This window comes from Canis aureus, chromosome 26 (assembly GCF_053574225.1).
Source record: "Canis aureus isolate CA01 chromosome 26, VMU_Caureus_v.1.0, whole genome shotgun sequence".
Lineage (NCBI taxonomy): Eukaryota > Metazoa > Chordata > Mammalia > Carnivora > Canidae > Canis > Canis aureus.
In genome coordinates, this window is record NC_135636.1 from 51,805,695 (window position 1) to 51,822,883 (window position 17,189).

Sequence of the window (17,189 nt, forward strand, 5' to 3'; positions counted from 1 at the left end):
AAGCTGTGGAGGGAAGGAAAACAGCTTTCAGACAGGTGACACTGCGGAAGAAATAGTGTGTTTAGCCATCACCCTGTGGCACTGCCGCCTGCAGGCTGCCTCTCGCATCACCTGCCATGAGGCACAGGTGGCCTGAGGGGCCACGGCTGGTGACGGGAGCGCGGATGGGGAGGGTGGGAGCCCTGTGTGCCTGGGGGTGCCTGCAGGTCAGCCACACCTGTGTTCAGACCAGGTGAGAGGGAGATTCAGAGAGACAGTTATGCAGAGAGACACAGATGCAGAGACACAGACACAGAGGCAGAGAGACAGTCACAGACAGAGACATAAAGACACAGGCAGACACAGAGATGCAGAGAGACAGACGGGGAGCAGACACCACTGGCCCTGGGCCGCCTCCTGCTTTCTCACGGGAATTGTGGCGAGTGTGGTTTGTCTGTAATCATAATGGAGAATAACCCATTGGATGAGGATTCAATCAGGTAAGTGCTGTAATGTTTCAGCATAATTGAAAATACGTATCTGTTAAAATGTTAGTCCTGCAGAAATCTTCGGGTGGTCTTGAGCCGTTTAGTTAGTGTTTCTTCCAGTCATCCTTCATACTTCGTAGTAATTGTCCTCAAGGCTCCATACAGTCGCCTCCAGTGGCGGTCATATGACCAACATATTTAAATCTATTCTTCAGGCTTGGGCTCCCAATTTGATTTGATATTATGCCTTCAGTAGTTTGATACTTAGAATTGGCTTCATTCCAAAAAAAGCTTGAAAAGAGTTAAACTTCCTTCATTGTTTTTAAGTAGTCGATTTAAAAAATACATTGTGGAAATAATGATATTTTTGTCCTAAGGTGATTACTTCCACTTTGTGAGTCCCCCACATCCACTCTATGATAACTTGCAGGCATCCTTTGTTGCCTTCACTTCGTGCAACAGAAGTAGGGGGATGGGGGTCCATGAGGGGAAGGGGGAGGGGTTTAGGGGGGAGGCTGCAGGGACACGGGGTGGAGGGGTGCAGGGGTGCAGAGGGAGAGGGTAGGGAGGAGTGCAAGGGGAGAGGATGGAGGGCTGTAGGAGCGAGGTCATGGGGAAGGGGGATGAGGTACGTGGGGGGGAGGTAGGGGCCACAGGGAGTGGGGCGTGAAGGGGCTGGGGGGTGGCTACAGGAGTAGGGCCACGGGGGCAATGTGAGGGGTGAGGGGACGGGTGCAAGGGGAGGGGGGCTGTAGGAGTGAGGACATGGGGGCGGTACGGGGCTACGGGGGCATGAGGTGCAGGGTGGGGGCCTCAGCGGGGCATGGGGGGGCACGGGTGCAGGGGCGCAGGTGCCCCAGGGGAGCCAGTGGGGCTTCCTCAGGCGCACGCCAGAACCGCAGCCGGTGGCAGCCCGCGGTGTCCCTCTGGCCCCAGCCCCCCCGCCCAGGTAGATGCCGGCCCTGGGGAGCGCCGCGCTGTAGAGGCGCAGGTGCTGTTGAGCCGACCGCCACCGGGCTCGCTGATGGCCCGGCGTGTTTCCTGTTGAATCCGTGAGGTTTGGCCGGGAAGTGGACAGCGGCCTGGTGGGTACGGGAGAGCCCCCGAGGGAGAAGGTGATTGAGCCCTGGCTGGGCAGGGACGCAGGGCCGCGGGGCCGCGTGTTGCCGTGGGAACCCGTCACCCTCGGAGGGAGTGGGCCCTGACTGCGCCGCCTCCTGAGCGCCGCCTCTGTGTTGCAGGTGGTTCCACCAGGGCAGCAACCCGCACACGGGAACTCCCGACTGGTTGTACACAGGGGGTTACTTTGAGCGGAATTTCTCACGCTGCCCGGATATCTACTGAGGGGCTGGAGGGCCCCGGGCCCGGGACCGGAGGCTGGACTCCATCACGTGGCTGCTCCGAGCCCCGCTCACAGCAGAGACCAGCTTTTCCAGCGACTGTGTTCGTGGCGACAGCACCGTCCCCGGTGGAGGATTTTATTCTAATTAACTTTTGATTGCCAAACATTTTACTACTGTTGCAGCCTCTTCATAAAGCTTCACTTGGGATCATCATGTGCTCGTTAAGGGTGGAAAGGAAAATCCTTTGCGGTCCCCTCACGTGATGGGCCTGGGCTGGGCGTGTGTGGCTTACCGCACCCTCCTCCTCCTCCGTTCATGATGCAGTGACCAGAGGGGCTCCTGTAGTCCTAGACCCCTCCATGTCCTCCTTGTAACGCGGGCACAGGCTTTCTGAGACTGATGTGAATTTGAACAGTAACAGGGGAAGACGGATCTTGAGAAAAGTCCTTCGAAGAGTTTTGTACAGGCCAGGAGTTGCCTCCTGAATTATGGTTAATACGGGAGTGAAGATTTTCAAAGCATCAGATTGAATGAAATGAAAAGTTGTCAGATTCTGTATTTTTTACCAATCTTCAATAATGTAAAGATTACTTTTAAAATATTTAAGTTAAAAGTACTTGAATAGTATTTTGCCGAAAAGCAAGATATGCATTAATCACCAATTGTATACTGTCCCAAATGAAGCATTACCGTGACCCCTAGGGCGGCCAGGAGCCTTGAGGGCTGTTGACAGAACTCCCCAGGCTCTGGCCCCGTCTGCTCCTCTCGCACCGGGGCTTCGTAGTCCCTGCGGGCCACGCCCGGTCGCAGAGTGGGAGCCACTGCTTGCAGCCTTCCGCCTGGGCCCGCGGCGCTGTCCCGTCCCCGTCTCCCCAGCATGCACGTCACGGCGGGTGTGCGCCGCGGGAGGGTCCGAAGCAGAGTCTGCTCACAGCCCGGAATTAAAGCTATTTAACAAAAAATAGGCGTATGTCCATTTTAGCAAACACCTTGTCAAGTGACTGTGGTCTTTCTGTAGAAACGTCGCCGCCACAGACGGCAGAGCTGAGCGCGCGGGCACACTTGCACACTCAGGCACACGCGCGAGGTCGGACGTATGGAGGGGTGGGTTCTCCGTGAGAGGGTGTCTCAGTGCGTGCCCGGGCTTCAGCATCACATTTGTAATTAAACCACTTTTAAAAGCGAGTACCTGTTCCGAAGGCTTGACTTTGTAGCTTTGGAAACCCGAAGCCAAGGTGTTCAGTGGAACCGAGAGCATCTGCTCGGCGGGGACAGAGTGGAGCCAGACGAGATCATGGCGCATCCGGGGGTCTGGAGGGGGAACCCCGTGGCCGTGCCCGTGACCGGCTCATTGTCCACGAGGGAGGGCAAGCTGAAAATGCTGGAGGCCACAGCCTGGGGCACATTTTAAATGACAGTATTTAGGGCATTTTAACAACTTCTGTTGAAACGAGTCTGTTTCTCGGTGGCACCAGTGGCTGGCCAGCGAGGTTTGTGCTCGTGGGTCCGCCAGTGAGGCCGGGGTTCCGGGGCTGCTCCACAGGCGCCCGACCGCCACCGCCAGACGGGCACGTTTGCCAGGCCCTTGTCACTCGGCTTAGCAGGTTTTAAACTGTTTTTGCAGATGCTAACACGTAAAGTTACTGCCTCCACTTGGTCTCCCTTCTCATCTCAGATGTCAGATGCTGGCCTGTAAGAGAGAGTCTTTCAGTAGAAAATGCATTTTAAAAACACACACCTGCTACCTACGGGTTTGACCCTTGCAGAATGCTATGGCCTTCTCGGCCACGTGATGTCATCATGGCTTTGCCACAAGGGCCCAGGAGCTTTTTAGAGTAATATTGTGGCTTAGAACGCCCACAGAGAATGAAAAGTCAAGCACACTCTCCCCCCAAAACTTGATATTTTGGTTTTGGTCCCCTTTAAAGTTAGGATTCATTGACACGTCCCTTGACTCGGTGCACATTTGTGAAGAGCCACTGGAGGTTTAGCCATGGACAGACAGATGCTGTCTTGAAGTCTGTCTCATGTACAGTGTAAACTAATGTCACGGGGCCCCGTGGCGCTGACCACACTTCACAGGCCGCCTCATGTTGGGGACCGACGGTCGTATCTGGGTCCCAGGGCTGGCACAGTCTGTCCTGGAGTGGCCAGGCTCAGGGCATCACCAGCACCGGCTCGGCCATGGCTCGTGCTCAGGAGAAGGCCGTGGAGAAGCGGGCCCTGGTCCTTCAGGGACGCCACCATATTTTGTCACACGACGCTGCCACCGAATCCATAACCAGCCAAAGCACTTGCGTCTCTGCAGGGTCCAGAGGGCCCCTCCTTGCAGACACGGTGCCTTGGGAAGGTGGCGGCCACGTGGGAGTGTTGGCACAGCCCTCCCAACGAGGTGGCAGCCCGAGTGGCCGCAGGCAGGGCGCCCCTGAGGAGCAGCTCCCAGGGCTCCCGTGTTCTCGGCCGCCACATCCCCTTCAGACCCCACCCGCGAGGCTCACGATGCCCGTGCTTGTGGGAGGGCCGGCCCAGGAGCTGCCAGATGCACATCTGGTGTGGGGCCCGGTGTGGGGCCCGATGTCAGACCCCGCGGGCGCAGCAGCCGAGGGGTCAGGGGCGGCCCTGGCGGCCTTGTGTCTGAGCGTGGAGCCCCCCTCCCTGGAAGGCGTTCGCGGTGGCTGTGGAGGACATGCCATCTGCTTGCTGCGTCCTGGTGGGTCCCTGGGGGTCAGGCAGTCAGACCAGAATGAGAGACACTGGGAGATGGTGACTTCCTGGCTGTACCAGTCGCCAGCGTCCACGGAGCACGGAGGGGCCAGGGAGGTGGTGGGCCCGGGGCAGAGTCAGCACCGACCTCCCGCCTGGCCTGGTTTCTCCGGGCGCAACGTCCAGACCTTCCGACGTCTTCCAGAGGACTTTCCGGGTCCGCTGTGGGTGCGAAGCGCGGCGTCCCCGATCAGAGGGCGCTACTCAGGGACTCGCTGGCCTCTGCATTCTCAGCGTGAGGGTTTTGCAAAGTGAAAAGAGCATTTTTGATGTCTTGCTGAGTTTCCTGGACGGTCCGTCCTTGCGTGGTTGTACCGTTCCTTTGCCGCTTTGGGAACCAGACGGTCCTGGGTCACACCGCTGGTAGAGGGCCACGGCGTCCCCGCAGCGGGCAGCGGCTCAGACACCGGCCCCCCTTCCTGCCGAGCGTGTGCGCGGCCGGTCCTCAGCACTGTTTATCCTGTCGGTGCCGCGTGGAAATGTCAGGCAAGAACATGCGCTAGTGAGATGCATTTATTTTTATAATATGTAATAACTGGCAGCGCCCATCTGTATAAACAGAATCAACCACTCTTAGATTGTTTGGGGGGGACTGGTGCGGCTCTCTGAAGGTAAATGTTAAACTCTAGCTCCAAATACACATCTCTTTGAAAATGAGTTGTAGCTGACATTTGCTTTGCACTGAACAATTTTTCACTGTCTCAGCTGTTCTGGCCTCTCTGAAAAGGGTTGCAGATCGGCTACAGACGAGTCCCCGGGCTCTGTAGGATTGGCCCAGCAAATGGATTGTCCCAGAAAACTGCTGGTCATGGTGGACAGGGGGCTCGGGAACACTTGTGACACCATTGGGCAGGCACACGGGATGGGTGAAGGGGCCCGTGTTCTCCGAGCAGTGGGGAGCCCTGAGCGACCATCTCTCTCCTCTCCCGGGGATCAGAGCCAATTGCTGAAAGCATTGAAATGCCCGGAACACCGTGTGTGTTTGCCTCGAAGTCCTTGCTGCCTGGCTGCCGTCCTGGGTGCCCAGCAGCTACATACTTCCCGGGAGGATGAGCTGAGCGGAGACAGTCCTCCATCCGACAGCTGCTGCGGTGGCTCTGGTCCACGAGACGGCAAAGCCCCCAGGGTGCACAGGCTCCCCCACAGCTGCCGTGTCTGATGCCGGGACCGCGGGGCCCTCGGCGCTGCCGGAGCCAGACCTCCTGTCTGGGGGGCTTACCACCCAGTCCAACCAGCAGAGGAGGAAAAGGGGGTGCAGGAAGGTGAGCTTGCCCCCGGTTTCACGCAGGTAAATGGAGGAAGTGGGATTGGCCCTTGTTTGTGGTGAAGCTTACCCTGTGTGCACTTGACGGAGTTCCTATACTGTGAGATGACGGGGATGTCAACAACATTGGAGGGGGAAAGGACAGTGTCTTCAACAGATAGTGCTGGGGGACCCAGACCCCGACCTCACACCTCCTACGACATTAACTCCACGTGGGTCAAAGGCCTAAAACCGTAAAACTCTTAGAAGAAAGTGCAGGGCACAAGCTTAGCAACGTTGGACTTGGCAGTGATTTCTGGGGTAGGACACCGAAGGCACAGGCGGAAACTTAATGTTGGTGCATCAGACGCTATCATCGGGTAAAAAAATGCAACCCATAGAATGGGAGAAAATACACCTTTGACGTCTGGTAGGGGACTGACCTCGAGGATAGGCAGAGAAACTCTAAAACTAAACAGAAACGAACCTGATCCAAGAAGAGGCCGAAGGCTCCAGCAGGCATTTCTGCACAGAAGATGCACACAGGGCCCACAAGCCCCTGAAAAGATGCTTGGCATCGCTAACCACGTGGGAAATGCAAATCAAAGCTACAGTGAGATCCCACCTGACACCCACGAGGATGGCAAGTGTGGAAAACAAGCAAACCCAGGAGCTGGCGGGAGTGTGGATGCATTGGAACCCTGTGCAGCGCTGCTGGAACCTCAAAGGGCGCAGCTGCTGTGGGAAACGGGGTGGCAGTTCCGCACAACATTACAAATAGAATTACCCGATGAGCCAGTAATTCCACTGTGGGCTTTTTTTTTTTTTTAAGATTTTATTTATTTATTCATGAGCAACACAGAGAGGCAGAGACATAGGCAGAGGAAGAAGCAGGCTCCCTGTGGGGAGCCCAATGCAGGACTCGATCCCGGGACCCCAGGACCTCGCCCTGGGCCGAAGGCAGACGCTCAACCGCTGGGCCCCCCAGGGGTTCCCTCCACTGTGGTTCTGTGCCCGAGAGAGTGGAAAGCAAAGTCCTGAAGACGCACTTCCAGGTTGACGGCCACGTCCTCCACCGTGGCTGAATCACAGGAGCCACCCAGGGGTCCGCCGGGGGGGTGAGTGTGATCTCGGCCTACGAGGGGCTACTGCTCAGCCTGGAGGACGGGCATCGGGGACCCGCGGCCGCACGGGCACATCCCGAGGACGTCGTGCTGGGTGACACGGCAGCCCAGGGGCCGGCGCTGCGGGCTTCCACTTACAGCACGTGGGCGGGGGGACGGGGCTGGGGGCAGACGGGGCTGGGGGCGGCTCTGTGCCAGGTGACGGGGCTCTGCAGGCGGACGGTGGCGCCGCTGCACGTCGCGGCGTCTTTGCCACCAGCACATGGCACGCTCCACGAGGGTTAAGGTGGTCACGCTCATGTCGTGTATATTTTACCACAATAAAAAAAAATGGAAAGAAGTTCTCTGCCGTTGCGGGGGGGGGGGGGGGGGGGGGCGGGGCGGGGCAGGGCACTCCTGCGACGCTGGAGCGGTGGGGGCAGGGGTGGGGCGGGGGCGGGCCCCCCAGGCAGCAGGTCCTCGGGCTGTGAGCGTGCGCCCGCCCGCTGGGTGCTGACGGCCGGAGGGGTGCGTGTGCCCAGCCACGGGGCAGTTCTCGCCCTTGCTGTGCCTCCGATTCCCCCCAAGAAGAAAGGATCACTGACAGGAAAGAGACAAGGAAAGACAGACAGACGCAAAACCCGCCTGCCGGGGCACGTGGAGGCTCCGCCGGCGAAGCGTCTGCCTCCGGCCCAGCTCGTGATCCGGGGGTCCTGGGATCGCGTCCGCGTGGGCTCCCGGCTCAGGCTCTCGGTCTCCGTCAAATAAAATCTTTAAAGAAGCAAAACCTGCCTCCAAACCGTGTCGTCAGGTGGCTGTGCCGCTGTGTCCCCAGCACCCAGCACTGTCACGTTCTGTCCCCAGCCTTCTCGTCACGTTTCAATTTGCCTTCTCCTAGGAATAGTGGCGTGGGCTCTTCTCCCGTGCCTCCCGCGGCTGTACCCCTTTGGTGCCGCGTCTGGGCACGTGTCCTGCGCCCGTCCAGTTGCGCCCGTGGTCCCCGTGCCCTGCCCGCCGCCCCGCAGCCGGAGGTGGGCGCACCCGGGGGCCACGGCCACCTGTCTGCCTGTGGCCACTGTCCTGGCCGGACATCTGTGGGGGGCCGGCCTCAGACGCGGGCCCCCGGCTGGAGGAGAGGGGTGCTTGGGGGGCCTGCAGGCCGCGGGCTGGGCCGGGAGCTCACTCCCAGGGTCTGCAGAGCTGGTTTCCCGCGGCCTCCTGGGGCAGCGTTCTAACTTCCCCTGACGTTGAAGTGCCACCCGCCTGCTGGCCCGTGTTCAGGCGGCCACTGGACTTCCCGGAGCGTGGGGCACCGGGGGCTCGCTGTCACGGGCTCTGGGACCCGGGGTCTCAGGAATGAGCCGGGCCCCGCGGAGCTCGTGTGTCTGGGTCTGCCCTGCGGGTGTTTACCTTCCTGGGAAATGAAGAAGAGTCAGCGCACCTCATGCCACCTCATTACTTATTAACATAAACAACAGTTTTAATGAAAAACAGCAATGTTTTCTAGCACAAAGCGACACTGGTGATTCTTTAGATCACAAGGCAACGGCTACAGAACCTGGGCGCTGAGCGGGGGCAGCTGGCTCTGGTTTCAGGCTCAGGTCCGGCCCAGCAGGGCCCGCTTGGGGCTCCCTCTCCCTCAGGCCCTCCCCTGCCCCGTGCTCTCTCGCGCCCTAAAATAAATAATAAATCTTAAAAAAAAAAAAAGTGGTTGCGCTTCAAACTAGGTACAGAACATTATGTGGAAATTAAATGCATCAGCCCCACGTGTTACCAGCCCCAGTAAGTCTTCCAAATAGAAACTACCTTCCACTTGGATGCTTTCTACGGGAAGGGTCCCGCCAAGGGGTCACGCCAAGGTTTACGCCTGCGGAAGGGCGCAGATGGTACTGGCAGGCGGCGGGGGCGGGCGCCTGGTGGCCTTGCCTCTGGAGGGGCTGGCTGTGCCCACCTGGTGCCTGCGAGAACTAGCAGCAGGGGCAGGACGGACCCGGGGGCTCAGCAGCCAGGGCTCCAGGCCTCCTGGCCAACACCTGGCGGGGCTTCACCCACCGCTCCGCTTCCTCCCACGCGGAGCACACATGAGCCTTGGGGGCCTCACACCAGCACTGTCCCCCTGGGAGGAGATGGGAGGAGAGAGGGAGGGGGACCCCGGGGGAGATGGGGGGAGGGGGACCCCGGGAGGAGAGGGGGAGGGGGACCCCGGGGGAGATGGAGGGGGGAGGGGACCCCGGGGGAGAGGGGGGAGGGGACCCCGGGGGAGAGCGGGCAGGGCCCCCACACTGGGGGGGGAGGGGAATGGGGGAGGGGAACTCTGGGGAAGATGGAGGAGGGGGCCCCTGGGAGGAGATGGGGAGGGGGACCCCCGGGAGGAGGTGGGGGAGGGGTCCCCCGGGAGGAGAGCGGGGAGGGGACCCCGGGAGGAGAGGGAGGGGACCCCGGGGGAGGGGGGGGACCCCGGGAGGAGAGGGGGAGTGGACCCCGGGGGAGAGCGGGCAGGGCCCCTACACTCCAGGGGGGAAGGGAATGGGGGAGGGGGACCCCGGGGAAGATGGAGGAGGGGGTCCCTGGGAGGAGATGGGGAGAGGGGACCCCGGGAGGAGGTGGGGGAGGGGACCCCCGGGAGAGCAGGGAGGGGACCCTGGGAGGAGAGGGGGAGGGGACCCCGGGGTAGATGGAGGGGGACCCCGGGGGAGAGGGGGGAGGGGACCCCGGGGGAGATGGAGGGGGACCCCGGGGGAGAGGGGGGAGGGGACCCCGGGGGAGATGGAGGGGGACCCCGGGGGGAGAGGGGGGAGGGGCCCCCGGGGGAGAGCGCGGGGCCGCCCCGCAGCGCTGCCGTCTCGGGGTCGGGGTCGGGGTCGGGGTCGGGGGCAGGGGCAGCACTTCTGTCCCCGAGTCCAGGGCCCCGGGGACCTCAGATCCCGGCCCCGCCCCGGGCGCCGTCCCCGGAAGTCTCGGGACCTGCCGCGCCCGCTGTTCGTGGGCCTGGGACGCCCCTCGCGGCCCGCGGCGCCCCCGCGGCGCCCCCGCCCCCCGCGGCGCTGGGGGAGCGACTCCGACGCCCACCGCTCGGTCGGCGGCCGCCCGGCTGTTCCAGGCGCCGCCGCCAGGGGCCGCCGCCGCGCCCCTATGACACAGCAACAATAGGAGCCGCTCTGGGCCGCGCGCCGCCCGCCCGCGCTTCCGCCGGAAGGGAGCGCGGGCGCGGGGCGGGCCGAGGCGGGCCGATGGACGGCTGCCCCGTCCAATCGCCGGCGGCCCCGCGGCGGCCCCGCCCCCGAGCCTGCCCAGTCGGCGGCGAGAGCGGCGGGAGGGGCGGGGCGAGGGCGCACTTCCGGCGGGGCCCGGCAGGCGCTGAGGAGGAAGAGCGAGCCCGGACGGCGCCTCTCGGCCGAGTCGCGGCGCGGGCAGGTGCGGGGGCGGCGGGGCGGCGGGGCGGGGCTGCGCGGTCGGGGTCCCGGAGCGGGGTCTGGCCCGCGGGGGGGCGGCTCCAGGCGGCCCTCGGGCGGTGGGGTCCGCCGCGGCCGTGCCGGCCCGTCCGCCCAGCGCGACGCCTGGGGCCGCGGGCGGGGGCGCGTCGGCGGGGGCGGCCTCGGTGCCTCGGTGCCTCGGTGCCCCCCGCGCCCCTGCCCTGCCCGGCGAGCGAGGCCCCGTCCCGCGCCGCCCGACTTGGTGAAGTTGTCGGGCCCGGGCCGGGCAGCCGGCGTGCGGGGGGGCGGGGGTGCTGGGGGGACGCGGGGGGCGGGGCGGGGGGACCGGGGGGTGGTCCTGGGCCGGGCCGGGCGGGGGCGGGCGGGGGCGCGGGCCCTGACCCTGACCCTGACCCTGACCGCCTTGCTCGCCGCCGCTCCTGCAGGATGACGACCTCAGGCGCGCTCTTTCCAAGCCTGGTGCCCGGCTCCCGCGGGTCCTCAAACAAGTACTTGGTGGAGTTTCGTGCGGGAAAAATGTCACTCAAAGGAACTACCGTCACCCCAGATAAGCGGAAAGGGCTGGTGTACATTCAGCAGACGGATGACTCCCTCATCCACTTCTGCTGGAAAGACAGGACGTCGGGGAACGTGGAGGACGTGAGTGTCGCGGCGGCGGCGCGGCAGGTGGTGGCGGAGCCGAGCCGGGGCTGCACGTGGAGCGCGTCCGTGGGATGCCTGGTGCCCCCGTCTGCGCTTTGCCGAGCTAAGGGTGTTGGGAGGCTCCGTGCACCCGAGACTGAGGAGCGGGCGCCGGGGGTGCTGCCTGGGCCGGTCCCCGAGCGGCTGTTTTGTTCCACGGTCTTTGTTCTGCAGACTCACCTGTTAGTCAAGAGCAGGGCAGAGTCAACTTCTAACTCGTTTTTGAGCATCGTTCCCAAGACGTTTCTTAAAAACGCTTGGAAAGCTGCACGCCCGCCTTCCCTGCTGGGCCCTGTGAGCCCCTCGCCCGGCCTGCAGGGCTGTGGTGGGCGCATCAGCCCCGGCTTCCCCGGCCCTGCGCCCGGTGCACCCCCCGGACCTGGGAGCCAGCGTGTTTCCTGGGGGGCTCGGGGCTCAGCGGCGTGCGCGTCTGTGACTCTAACTGCGTCTTCACGTGTGGCTCTTGGCAGGACCTGATCATCTTCCCTGACGACTGTGAGTTCAAGCGCGTGCCACAGTGCCCCAGCGGGAGGGTGTACGTGCTCAAGTTCAAGGCAGGGTCCAAACGGCTGTTCTTCTGGATGCAGGTACATAAGACGTCTTATTTGCATTCTGCATTTTCTCGTCGTAAAGTCAGATGAGAAGGGGAGCCTGGGGGGCTCAGTCCCTCGAGCATCTGCTTCAGCTCAGGTCATGATCCCGGGGTCCTGGGACGGAGCCCTGCGTCGGGCTCCCTGCTTAGCAGGAGTCTGCTTCTCTCTCTGCCTCTGCCACATCCCATGCTTGTGTTCTGACTCTCTCTCAAATAAAATATTAAAAAATAAAATCAGGTGAGAAAGAAGCTCCCTGGTTGGTGGAATTCGTTTTCACGAGACGTGGATGCCGTCGGAGCGTGATTGTCCCAGACCCTGAGAATTCCGGTGTCTCCTGGTGGGGGGGGCTTGGGGGCCCCTCCCAGAGTCCACACACTTGTGGCTGCGCTCCTGGTGCCCGTGTAGGATCCAGAATTCCTGGCAGACCAATGAGAGTGACTTGTGGGTGGGACCCAGTGTGGCTGAGTCGGTGGGTGCAGAGCGTCTGCTGTGCTGGTCTCTCAGCCCCCCTCCCCCACCCTGGGCCACGAGCACCTGCGAGCAAAAGCAGGGGTGACTGTGTGTGGTGTTCTTGGTGTGTTTTTTTTTACAGAAATGGAGTGTTCTCTCCCAAATGTTTCTGAGCTTTGCCTTTCCTCCACCCCAGTTGTGTGCTTTGGGGGGTCTCCAGGGATCAGTGCACCAGGGCTCCCTGGTGCCCACAGCTGCAGTCAAGTGTGCCTTCTCCGGGGTTGGACTTGTTTCCATCCCCATTTGTCATTTTGTTGCAGGCAGCGTGTTGAAGAGTAACTTTATGCCAAGGCTGCAGGGGAATCTCTGTGTTAAAACCCAGAAGTGACTTGTTAGAAGTGGGCATACGTGGGCATGTCGTGGGCATGTTGCAGTTCTGACAGTGGTTCTGGAGCGAGGCAGAAAAGTTTTTTCTCCGGGGGCAGGGCAGGACGCTTGCCTCTGCCCACGCTGCCCAGTAGCGTGCGAGCCGCCTAGACAGGAGTAAGGATCTTGCAGCTGCCGTCCAATAAAACTTCATTTGCAAACAGACCGGGGGCGGGGCGGGGGGAGGGGGGGCATGAGTTTTTTCTCCAAGGTTTTGCCGGGCAATGTTCCACTGGCCCTTCATTTTTTCTTCCTGATTTTGCTCATCATTAGCCTTGCCCTGGGGTGGGGGACTCTGTTCGGTCCCCCTGCTGTGTCTGTGGCCCCCAGCAGACCCACGGGGTGTGCTCAGTCACGGGCGCTTTGTCTCGTGGTTCTGGGGCCACCTACAGCACACTGCCTGACGAGCCCACACCCCGAGGTGCTAGAGTTGCGTGCCTGCCAGGGGCTTTCTTGAGTTTCCAACTAACGCTGAAGGGCCGGGTGGGGGCTGGTTCGTGGGCAGTGCTGTGATAAAAGGGTCCCAGGAAGGCTTCCTGGCTTTTAGACTGTTGTGTGAAGAAGCAGATTCTGGAGGCCCAGGAGGCGTTGCTGTGTGCAGACTGGGTGCTCGGTGCCTTCATCTCCCCATCCTCACACCGAGCGTTGCCCCAGCATCGGTGACATGGTCGGGCTGCTGTTCCCGTCAGCCCTGCGGGGCCCGCTGGGTGCTGTGTGGCTGTGGACAGGGAAGCACCTGTCAGCCTCGCCGGTCTGTTAGCTACTTCAGTGGCGGTGGGCTGCTCTCGGCTGCAGCTGTGGTCCTGTCCTCCCCCCGCAGGAGCCCAAGACGGATCAGGACGAGGAGCATTGCCGGAAGGTCAACGAGTATCTGAACAACCCTCCCATGCCTGGAGCCTTGGGGACCAGCGGGAGTGGCGGCCATGAGCTTTCTGCACTGGGCGGTAATGATCACCTTCCAGAATGTGCTGGCATGTCCGTAGATGTCAATGACGTGGACCCCTGAATGTGCAGTCTGGTTGTTTGGTTTTTCATTTCTTTATTAAGATTCTGTTTATTTATGAAGAGCACATGTAATGGGGGAGGGGCAGAGGGTAGAGGAGGAAGCAAATCCCCTCCTGAGCCTGGAGCTGGATGTGGGGCTCCATCCTGGGACCTTGACCTGAGCCACCCAGGTGTCCCCAGCCTGGTTGTTTTTAAGTGGAAATGGAGGCTTCTAAGGTAGAAGTTTCTTATCACTTCCAAGTCAGGCCCCCCGCCCCCACCCGCCCATCTCTTGGTGATAGAGCAGTGTCTGAGCTCTACCCTGTTGGCTCCTTTCAGGCGCTACGTACCAGGGGTGTGTGTGTGTGTGTGCGTGTGTGCGCGTGTGCGCGCGCGTACACGTGCGCACTGTCTCATCAGAAGTCCCCAGAATCCCTGTGCTCCCTGCAGGTGTTGACCCGAGCACCAAGCCCCAAGTCTGAGCACCTTCTGTCTTACAGGTGAGGGCGGTTTGCAGAGCCTGCTGGGAAACATGAGCCACAGCCAGCTCATGCAGCTGATTGGACCTGCTGGCCTTGGAGGACTGGGTAAGTGCACGCGCCCTTGCGGGCCTGTTAGAGTGGATGGCCTTCAGTTAGATTGCTTGGGGATTTGAATTTTTCCTCTTAAGCTTCTCGTTGGCTCTGAGTGACCCCTGTCCTCAGGCCTGTGGGTAGGGGGAGCACAGCTGGCCTGGGAGTGAGGCTCCTGCCTGGGGCCCTCCGGTTCACTCTGGGGGTCCTGCCCGCCACCACCTGCTGTTGGGCCGGGAGGGGTGTGTTTCTTGGGCGGAAGGAAAACACTCGGCACTCTCCCAGGTTTGGACCACGTGTCACTTTGGACCTCAGTGTGTCATTAGTGATCTTACTTACAAAATAAGCTTCCAGAATGCTGAGGTGTGAGCAGTCACTACTCCAGCACCGCAGCCCACTGTGGTCACCACTCGTCCCTGTTCGTCCCTTGGTTTTAGCACAGGGTGTTCAGCAGGGAGAGGGTGTGGCATCTGAACTCCTGTCTCCTTGCAGGTGGGCTGGGGGCCCTGACCGGGCCAGGCCTGGCCAGCTTACTGGGGAGTGGAGGGCCTCCAGCAAGCAGCTCTTCATCCAGGTGAGCCTCGTATTCTGCCCCCCACCACGCCTGGGTGCCCCCAGGCCTCCCCTCCTCCAGGGAGACTGGACACAGGAGGTATGGAAGGACAAAAAAGACCTCTGGGGAGGGTCCTTTTCGGGGTCTAGACCGTTCCTGGATTCCTGGCAACACAAGGACCTTGGCAGCGGGACCGACGTGCTCTGTGGGCGCCTTTAGGGTGCGTGGCCGCTCCATGGCTGCCCTCCCTCTTCCCAGCTCCCGGAGCCAGTCGGCAGCAGTCACCCCATCCTCCACCACCTCTTCTACCCGAGCCACCCCAGCCCCCTCTGCTCCAGCAGCTGCCTCGGTGACCAGCCCGAGCCCCGCACCCAGTTCAGGTAATGGAACCAGCACGGCGGCCAGCCCAACCCAGCCCATCCAGCTGAGCGACCTTCAGAGCATTCTAGCTACTATGAACGTGCCGGCCGGGCCTGGAGGCGGCCAGCAAGGTAACACGTGCTGCTCGGCTCCAGGCTGGGGGGTGAAGGTGCCTGCTGCCCCCTTCCTGCTCGCTCGCTGGCTTTCCAAGGCATGGGGCCAAGCATGTCCCTGGCTGAGCCGCTGCCCTGCACGTATGTCACCTCTGCTCCCCTCACCTTGCCACACCTCAGGGCTTGGGTGTCCGTGGCTGGCCTCCTGCGTGGGTGTCTGTGTGGGCCTCGAGCCGCTGATGGCTGTGTGCTTGTGCCTTAGTTGACCTGGCCAGTGTTCTGACGCCCGAGATCATGGCACCTATCCTTGCCAACGCGGACGTCCAGGAGCGCCTGCTGCCCTACCTGCCCTCTGGGGAGTCACTGCCGCAGACAGCAGAGGAGATCCAGAACACTCTGACCTCGCCCCAGTTCCAGCAGGTAGAGGCTATGGCCTGGGTGCCCTGCCTTCAGCGTGGTTCCTTGTCACTGAGCGTCCCTGCCCCTGCGACTGGCCCCCGCACCTCCTTCTCCCCTGGGGCTCAGGCCTGTCTGGCTTTCCTTTGCAGGCCCTGGGCATGTTCAGCGCAGCGTTGGCCTCGGGGCAGCTGGGCCCCCTCATGTGCCAGTTTGGGCTGCCTGCAGAGGCCGTGGAGGCAGCCAACAAGGGCGGTGAGTGCGCCCCCCCCCCCCCACACACACACACACACACCAAGGCCGAGTTTGTCTTAATCCTTATAGTTCAAAGGCCTCCCCTGTTTGCACAGCCTGGGGCTGGCCACCCGGGCGTGGGGTCTCGGTGGTCCTGGGCCTTAATTTGGTCAGCGGTTCCAGGCCAGGGTCTAGAAAGGTCACTTCTTGTTTTTAAACGCGTTTTAGATGTGGAAGCATTTGCCAAAGCTATGCAGAACAGTGCCAGATCCGAGCAGGAGGGTGACGGGAAGGACAAAAAGGACGAAGAGGAAGACATGAGCTTAGATTAATTGTCTGCTGTCCCCAAGGGGTTGGGATTCGCGGCTGGCGACCTCAGTGATGGGGCTGGTGGCGCACGCCCTCACCTCCATTCCAGCTTGCTGAGAAATAAAGGTCTTGTCTTTTACCTGCCAATTCTGGTTTTGCTGTGTGCCCAGGAGGGGAGCTGCTGAGGGGAGCGCCCTGGGCACGTCCGGGGTCGCGCTCTGCCTGTGAACGCTCTACTTTCACATCTAACGTCAACACCCAGTTAAACAGAAGTTACTTTTTAATTTTTTAGAAGCGGGGCAGATTCTCATATTATTAAAAATTGGAGGGGGAATCTCATAATGAAATTGAAAGATAAAAAATATTAAAAACCCCGGTTGAAAAAAACCATTTCCAGAAAGAAGACTCATCACCTGTAGAATCTAGAGTCCAGATAAATAGACACAGACTTCAGCTGAAGGGGGCAGGAGGCCCCGAGAGGTGGGAGCCGGCCTGCCTGGGGCGGCCCTCCAGTGGATGCCCAGCCAGGGCCCCTGGGCGCTCTGCTGCGTGGTTGGAGGGGCAGCCGCTGGCCCCCACTGCACCCTGGACGCCCACAGAGCGAGGCCAGGTGACGGGGGACCGGTTCAGCACCAGGTTCCTCATGCAGCCGCGGTAGGCTAGAGGCCCCGCCTGAGCGTTCAGGGGCCCTGGGGGAGCAAGGGACGAGGGGGAGACGGGTTGGAGCAGCGGCCAGTGCCCCCCTGGCCGCGCCCTCAGGAGGGTGGGGTGAAAGTGGGGCGGCCCCCACCCCCAGGCTGAGACCGCGCTCACCAGGCAGGCCCCCGAGGTGCAGGGGTGGTCTGGCATCTGCTGAGGCTGCCAGCGCGGGGCCCACGGTGTGGTTGCTCTGCGTGTCCACCTTCAGCTGGAGCACGTTCCCACTTCTGGTCACTGTGGGCACAGGTTCCATGTGATGGGGAGGGCTGGGGGCCCCACAGCTGCACCCCCAAGGCCCCCCAGGCACTCCACTCCGCGGAAAAGCAGGGGTGAGAGAGGGGGCCAACTCACCCGCCAGGCGGTGCCACTGCCCATCACACAAGGCTGCGGGGCACGTCACCCACGTGGAGAATTCCCCTGCGCCATCGTCGGCCCGCAGCAGGACCTGGGGGCGGGGGGAGGTCAG

At 61.8% G+C, this 17,189-nt stretch overlaps 3 protein-coding genes and 2 long non-coding RNA genes across 13 annotated transcripts in view; 2 read left to right on the forward strand and 3 right to left on the reverse strand.

Moving 5' to 3' along the window:
• OSBPL2 (oxysterol binding protein like 2) overlaps window positions 1-2,023 on the forward strand; it is a 41,310-nt gene extending 39,287 nt beyond the window's left edge. For all 8 annotated transcript variants that reach the window (XM_077873811.1, XM_077873813.1, XM_077873816.1 and 5 more), the window contains one exon: window positions 1,709-2,023. In XM_077873811.1, the coding sequence (XP_077729937.1) occupies window positions 1,709-1,811 (103 nt within the window). In that variant the 3' untranslated portion in view covers window positions 1,812-2,023. The remainder of the gene's footprint in view (window positions 1-1,708) is intronic.
• A 5,304-nt stretch (window positions 2,024-7,327) lies between these two features.
• LOC144298658 (uncharacterized) lies at window positions 7,328-9,083 on the reverse strand. The gene is made up of 3 exons (XR_013365606.1): window positions 8,726-9,083; window positions 7,978-8,333; window positions 7,328-7,813 (listed from the first exon to the last, which is right to left on the reverse strand). It is a non-coding gene; the product is annotated as an uncharacterized LOC144298658 (long non-coding RNA).
• A 1,089-nt stretch (window positions 9,084-10,172) lies between these two features.
• On the forward strand, window positions 10,173-16,171 carry ADRM1 (ADRM1 26S proteasome ubiquitin receptor). Of its 2 annotated transcripts, none has more exons than XM_077873819.1 (10): window positions 10,173-10,333; window positions 10,779-10,992; window positions 11,505-11,621; window positions 13,324-13,447; window positions 13,988-14,074; window positions 14,552-14,633; window positions 14,871-15,103; window positions 15,348-15,505; window positions 15,634-15,736; window positions 15,944-16,171. In XM_077873819.1, exons 2-10 carry the CDS (start codon window positions 10,780-10,782, stop codon window positions 16,045-16,047), a joined length of 1,221 nt encoding a protein of 406 aa, XP_077729945.1. In that variant the 5' UTR covers window positions 10,173-10,333; window position 10,779; the 3' UTR covers window positions 16,048-16,171. The 2 variants fall into 2 exon arrangements, with proteins under 2 accessions (XP_077729945.1, XP_077729946.1); XM_077873820.1 differs by having other exon boundaries at window positions 14,871-14,992.
• On the reverse strand, window positions 10,817-12,684 carry LOC144298660 (uncharacterized). Its single transcript, XR_013365607.1, has 2 exons — window positions 11,414-12,684; window positions 10,817-11,214 (listed from the first exon to the last, which is right to left on the reverse strand). It is a non-coding gene; the product is annotated as an uncharacterized LOC144298660 (long non-coding RNA).
• A 115-nt stretch (window positions 16,172-16,286) lies between the features above and the next one.
• Window positions 16,287-17,189, reverse strand: part of LAMA5 (laminin subunit alpha 5) — a 46,259-nt gene continuing 45,356 nt past the window's right edge. Inside the window, exons 78-80 of the mRNA XM_077874062.1 lie at window positions 17,075-17,168; window positions 16,838-16,957; window positions 16,287-16,713 (exon numbers count right to left, since the gene is read on the reverse strand). Coding sequence (XP_077730188.1) covers window positions 16,475-16,713; window positions 16,838-16,957; window positions 17,075-17,168 — 453 coding nt within the window. The 3' untranslated portion in view covers window positions 16,287-16,474. The remainder of the gene's footprint in view (window positions 16,714-16,837; window positions 16,958-17,074; window positions 17,169-17,189) is intronic.